The 6,000-nt window shown below is 42.2% G+C and overlaps 2 protein-coding genes across 2 annotated transcripts in view; one reads left to right on the plus strand and one right to left on the minus strand.

The window, feature by feature from the left end:
* LOC146635131 (low affinity immunoglobulin gamma Fc region receptor III-like) overlaps positions 1-6,000 on the minus strand; it is a 36,726-nt gene extending 30,726 nt beyond the window's left edge. The window contains exons 1-5 of the mRNA XM_085345742.1: positions 5,970-6,000; positions 4,882-4,917; positions 4,543-4,803; positions 4,218-4,463; positions 4,099-4,132 (exon numbers count right to left, since the gene is read on the minus strand). Coding sequence (XP_085201868.1) covers positions 4,099-4,132; positions 4,218-4,463; positions 4,543-4,803; positions 4,882-4,917; positions 5,970-6,000 — 608 coding nt within the window. The remainder of the gene's footprint in view (positions 1-4,098; positions 4,133-4,217; positions 4,464-4,542; positions 4,804-4,881; positions 4,918-5,969) is intronic.
* On the plus strand, positions 1,044-2,046 carry LOC146635134 (uncharacterized). The gene is made up of 2 exons (XM_085346582.1): positions 1,044-1,301; positions 1,528-2,046. The coding sequence occupies exons 1-2, from the start codon at positions 1,059-1,061 to the stop codon at positions 2,044-2,046; spliced, it is 762 nt and encodes a 253-aa protein (XP_085202708.1). The 5' UTR covers positions 1,044-1,058.

Genomic DNA, 6,000 nt, shown 5'->3' on the forward strand with positions numbered 1-6,000 from the left:
ACTGTGTTGGCGAAAAAGTGTTATCTACCTTCAAAAACACTACGTCAAACTTAAAGAAACATTTGGAGTCGCAGCACAGCACAGTCAAACTCACAGAGAGAGTCCCACCAAGTGGTCCGAAGCAGAGAGCCGTGACTTCCGCAGAAGGTCCTACACCCCCCAAACAACAAAAGTTGGACTTTGGTGCAAAACCAGTAAGTGATGAAGAATTGATGAAGTTGGGCGCGCAGTATATTGTAGAAGAAATGCTACCTATAAACACTGTTGACTTGCCCTCGTTTCGTGCCATAATAAAAAAGACCCCTACTTCTGTTAATGCCGAGCTGCCTCACCGAATGACTTTTACTTCTTACTTGGAGAAGGAGTTTACAGAAATGGAGAGAAATTTGAAGGCCACACTGAATGAGATTGACTTTGTTTCAACTACCGCGGATATTTGGACTGCTAACAACAGAAGCTATATGGGAGTAACGCTCCACTGGATCAGTAGAACCACATTAGAGCGTCACAAGGTTGCATTAGCATGTAGGCGAATTCGTGGTAGACACATGTATGATGTCATTGGTACAGAAATCGAAAACATCCACTCCTCTTATGGATTACTCAACAAAGTAGTTGCAACAGTTACTGATAATGGATCCAACTTTGTTAAGGCGTTTCAAGTTTATCATCCTGTCACGGAGTCCGATGATGAGACGGAGGAGGAAGAGTCCAGCCCCAAAGACGATGATGTCACTTTTTCTGATCTGTCAGAAATCCTCTCGGCTGAGAATGAAAGTGATGGTCAGCTGTCTCTTCCCCCGCACCGCAGGTGTGCTTCGCACACCATCAACATAATTTGCACACGTGATGTGGAGAAACATTTAACAACCAATGCAGAGAGCAGGGCTGTGTATAGGAGCAGCACAGCAAAATGCACAGCTCTTTGGACCAAATCGAGTAGATCTACACTTGCATCAGAAACAGTGGAAGAAATCAGCAAAAGAAAGCTCCTAATACCAACATCCATAAGGTGGAATTCCTTTTTTGATGCTGTAAAGAGAATTGCAGAAATCCCCATGGGTGAGCTGAATACTCTGTGCACAAAGCTAGGACTGAGGTGCTTCAAAGATCAAGAATACCAGTTCCTGCATGAGTACTGCATGGCCATGAAACCTCTGACTGCAGCACTGGACATTTTACAAGGCGACTGTCCATATGGAACTTTACTACCAACACTTGAAGTTCTGATGCAGAAGACCCAGGCTGTGAAAGATGACCTCTCCAGGATGACTGCAGGCCTTCCAGATGCCATTGTACAGGTACGCTCTATCTTGAAATTAGTCAGATTTTTTGCTTCATACAATTCACAAATATGGAACAGAATATTAATTATCATTGAAAAATAAGATTAAAACAATTAAAATGTTTACAAGTAACCTAAAACAAAATAAATCCATAATACTGATCTCATATTAGGCATGGTTTGCAAATAATTCAATAACATAATAAATTGTAGGCATAAAAATATCAATTGTGTTTTTTTAGGCTATTCAGACTCGTTTCGCCGGTGTGCTGGACGACAAAGATGCCCTTCTTGCAGCTGCCAGTTGTCCAAAATTCAAACTCCGATGGCTGAGAGATGCAGGAAGGAGGGAGCGAGTTAAACAGCTTCTGACAGCAGAGTGTTGCACCACTGCTCCTCTGGCAAAAAACCCTGCCAGTGTGCCCAGTGCTACTACATCTAACAGCCAAGGTGAGATGGACTTTTTCACTTTTGAGGCAGAGCCAGAGGAGGAGACCTATTCTGCAGAAAAAGAAGTCATGGACTACCTGATGTCAGGCTACGACCTTCAGATTCTGCATAAATTTTCAAGCATAAAGACAATTTTTTTAAAGTATAACACTCCAACCCCATCAAGTGCTCCTGTGGAGCGACTTTTTAGTCTGGGAGGTTTGGTGCTCACGCCTAAAAGAAATCGACTTTCTGACAAAAGGTTTGAGAAGCTTCTGTTAATGAGGTACAACCACTGGTTTACTCGCTCCACTCTACTGTTTCCCCCATAACATGCCATCGCATGTTATGGGGGAAACAGTAGAGTATACTGTTTACAACATATACTGAAAAAACAGAGAATGGAGAATCCAATTTAAATAACTATTTACAAGTAATTGAATTAAGTTTATCAAAGTCACTTAATTAACTTATTAAAGTTTTCAAGTTGATTAACTTAAATCAATTACCTGCAAGGAAGTAAGGCAATTTAAGTTGGACCTGCAGTCTCTTTTTTTTTCATAAGATTAGTCCAAAGTTACAAAAGCGGACAATAGTGCTTACATGTGGATGGTATAAAAAGTATCTTAAGGGAAGTCAAGAAAGACTCTTTGTTTGTTTGTTTGTTTTTTTATAAAAAGTATTTATGTTAAATAAAGTCAAGAAAGACTCCTTTTTTTTCCCATAAAAAGTCCATCCATCCATCCGCGTCCGCTTATCCTTTTCAGGGTCGCGGGGGGCGCTGGAGCCTATCCAAGCTGTCATAGGGCGAGAGGTGGGGTACACCCTGGACAGGTCGCCAGTCTGTCGCAGGGCCAACACACAGGTACAGACAACCATTTGCACTCACATTCACACCTATGGGCAAATTGGATTAACCAATTAACCTATCCCCACTAAGTGCATGTCTTTGGACAGTGGGAGGAAGCCGGAGTACCCGGAGAGAACCCACACAAACACGGGGAGAACATGCAAACTCCACACAGAAAGACCCCGGCCTGATGGTGGAATTGAACTCAGGACCTTCTTGCTGTGCGGCAACAGTGCTAACCACCGTGCCACCATGCTGCCTTCATAAAAAGTATTTATGATAAATGAAGTCGACTTATTTTTTTGGGCGGCACAGTGGTCAGCACTGTTGCCGCACAGCAAGAAGGTCCTGAGTTCAATTCCACCATCAGGCTGGGGTCTTTCTGTGTGGAGTTTGCATGTTCTCCCCGTGTTTGTGTGGGTTCCCTCCGGGTACTCCGGCTTCCTCCCACCGTCCAAAGACATGCAGCTTGTGGGGATAGGTTAATTGGATAATCCAAATTGCCACTAGGTGTGAATGTGAGCGCGAATGGCTGTCTGTACCTGTGTGTTAGCCCTGCGACAGACTGGCGACCTGTCCAGGGTGTACCCCCCGCGACCCTGAAAAGGAGAAGCGGAAGCGAATGGATGGATGGACTTATTTTTTTATAAAAAGTATTTATGTTAAGTGAAGTAACAAGACTGTCTTTATTTTCATACAAACAAGTATTTCTGTCAGGAAAAAAGTTTTAAGTTCAACTTCAAATGTCAGGAGATATATTGTTGACATTACTGTTAAAATACACTTCCAATAAAGTGAGTATTGGCAAAATCGGTTGATGTTTTTATGTTGAGGCAGAGGGGAGTGTTATTGGCAGCTTCTGAAAGTAACTAATAAAGTAACTAGTAATCTAACTTAGTTACTTTAAAAATAAAGTAATCAGTAAAGTAACTAAGTTACTTTTGGAAGGAGTAATCAGTAGTCCGTAATATATTACTTTTTCTAAGTAACTGTGGCAACACTGCTCATAGGAGGTCATATGATTCTTGGGTTTTATTGTTTGGTTTGTTTGGTTTTTTAAATTCCATCCATCCATTTGCCTCTGCTTATTCTTTTCAGGGTCGCGGGGGGCGCTGGAGCCTATCCCAGCTGTCATAGGGCGAGAGGCAGGGTACACCCTGGACAGGTCGCCAGTCTGTCGCAGGGCCAACACACAGGGACAGACAACCATTCACACTCACGCATTCACAACTATGGGCAATTTAGATTCTTTAATTAACCTATCCTGACCTTTCTTATTTATTTTGTTTAATGATCATAATGAATGTGAACTTTATTCTACTAAACAAACTCAGACATGAAAGATCAGGAAGTCTGAGTCTCACCTTCAGGTTTCCTGTGAACACATCGCCTCACCAGCAGAACCAGTAACACCAGTAGAACCCCAACACAGACTGATCCAACAGATGACAACACAGAGAGAACAGGAGGAGAGAGTGATGGAGGAAGAGTGATGGAGGTGGAACCAGGAGCAGAGCTGGATGTAGGTGGAGATGTGGATCCAGGTGGAGGTGTGGTGGTGTGTTCCCCTAAAATAAAGCAAACACAGTCATTAATTGTCGTCACATTGTGAATGTTGAAACCTGCAGAAACACAGACAGGTGAGTGTGTCACCTGTGACAGTGATCCAGCTGGATGGAGACTCTCCATGACCGCTGATGTCACACTTGTAGAGGCCTTCATCAGACCTGGAAACATGCTGGATGGTCATGTGACCTGTAGGCTGCTTCCTGATGAGGGAGCCATCTTTATAGAAAGCAGCTGGGAGGTTGGAGGGAGTGGTCTTTGTTTTACAGAGCAGAGTGACATCATCTCCCTCCATCACAGGGAGGACAGGACTCTGCAGGATCACTGATCCACCTCAACACAGAGACAAACTACAGCATTTCATCCATTTACACACAGCTTCATCAACACTAACTCCACACACTCAGCTTACCAGTGACTGTCAGGTTAACCATGTTACTGATGGGACCCTCTCTGGACTCACACCAGTAAACTCCACTGTCATGAAGCATCATAGAGGTGTTACATGAAGAACCAGCTGGTTTTCCCCATGTACTTCCACACTGAGACCTCTGTTGTTTGCTTGTGTTTCTCCTCAGAGTCCATCCAGCAGAGCTGTCGTCCTCCTCACAGCTCAGAGACACAAAGTCTCCTTTAAAGAACTGAGAGCTGCTGGGACTCACAGTCAGACGAGCTGTGAGGGTTACAATGAAAAACTGACAATCTGTTAGCATTTATCAGGTTTAAACTGTGACAGAAGAAGGTTACTGACCTTGGTTTGTTGTGCAGCTCAGCAGTGAGATCAGAACTAAAGAGAAATGACACTCAGGTTGATTTGAGGTGAACATAAAGAACAACTCCACACAAACAGCTGACAAACACAGAAATCACACTCTTCTAATCATAGATTCTGGGTTAACTTGTTTAAATAACATCATATATACTGATGTTAGCCCGAGAGTGGTCTCTGTGCATCACCCGTATGAAGTCAGTATTGTCTCTTGTGTTAGTTAATTTCTTACTTATTATGTTGCTCTTGTATTTGTCACTCATCTCTCTTGTTGTCTCTGTGTTCACCTGTAACTCGTTCTCAGTCCAGTTGTGTCCTTGTTCTCTAATTTTCTCATGTCAACATTTAAGCCTTCACTTTTAGCTCAGGTCTTTCTGCAAAGTCCCGCATTCAGCTCGCTCTCTGTCTGCAACACACAGGCACTAACCACAGACCACTCTGTCTCCTGAGCTGTAAAGTGCAATTAAATATATATATATATATATATATATATATATATATATATATATATTGTTTGCATTACCAATTCTCACTGCATACAAACTACTAATGTAAAAATATGAGTGTGGACTCCTCATGCTTCTCTTCCCCAGTTCTTATCTATAAAGCAGCTCTTGCTGTGATCATGTTTAATTCAATTTTATTTTATTTATACATTATACCAAATCCCAACAACAATCGGCTCAAGTTGCTTTGCATTGTATGGTAGACCCTACAGCAATAGCATTATAGTTTACTGACTACACTTTGAGTATACACAAAATATTCACTTCTTTTGATAATAAATAATAAATATCCACTGTATTTAAATAACCCAGTGAAGTCATGTGTCCACTGTGCAGCTGTGTTGATATAATGAGTGAATGATTTGATCTTTTCACTGCCTGCTGTGTTTCCTCGACTCCTGAGCAAAGATAAAGAGTCAGTTCAGACCTGCAGTTGGTCCTCGTGGTGTTTTGAACTTGAATTCAGCCTGATTTGTTTTTCATGTCTTCTCCTCCATCATCAGTTATCAGGAGAGCAGACAGTCAAAGTACAAGAATTCAAACAAACACAGAGATTCTACTTACAGAGCAGACACAGCACAGATGTTTCCTTCAT

Source organism: Diplotaxodon limnothrissa, linkage group LG3, assembly GCF_057381915.1.
Source record: "Diplotaxodon limnothrissa isolate DT_005_m linkage group LG3, D_limnothrissa_male_GT1.1, whole genome shotgun sequence".
Lineage (NCBI taxonomy): Eukaryota > Metazoa > Chordata > Actinopteri > Cichliformes > Cichlidae > Diplotaxodon > Diplotaxodon limnothrissa.

What these genes read in the sequence shown, in the direction of transcription:
- LOC146635134 (XM_085346582.1), top strand. Translation starts at nt 1,059, where the DNA reads ATGGGTGAGCTGAATACTCTGTGCACAAAGCTAGGACTGAGGTGCTTC. An exon ending in TTCCAGATGCCATTGTACAG is followed by an intron (nt 1,302 to 1,527) that starts GTACGCTCTATC and finishes GTGTTTTTTTAG; the next exon opens with GCTATTCAGACTCGTTTCGC.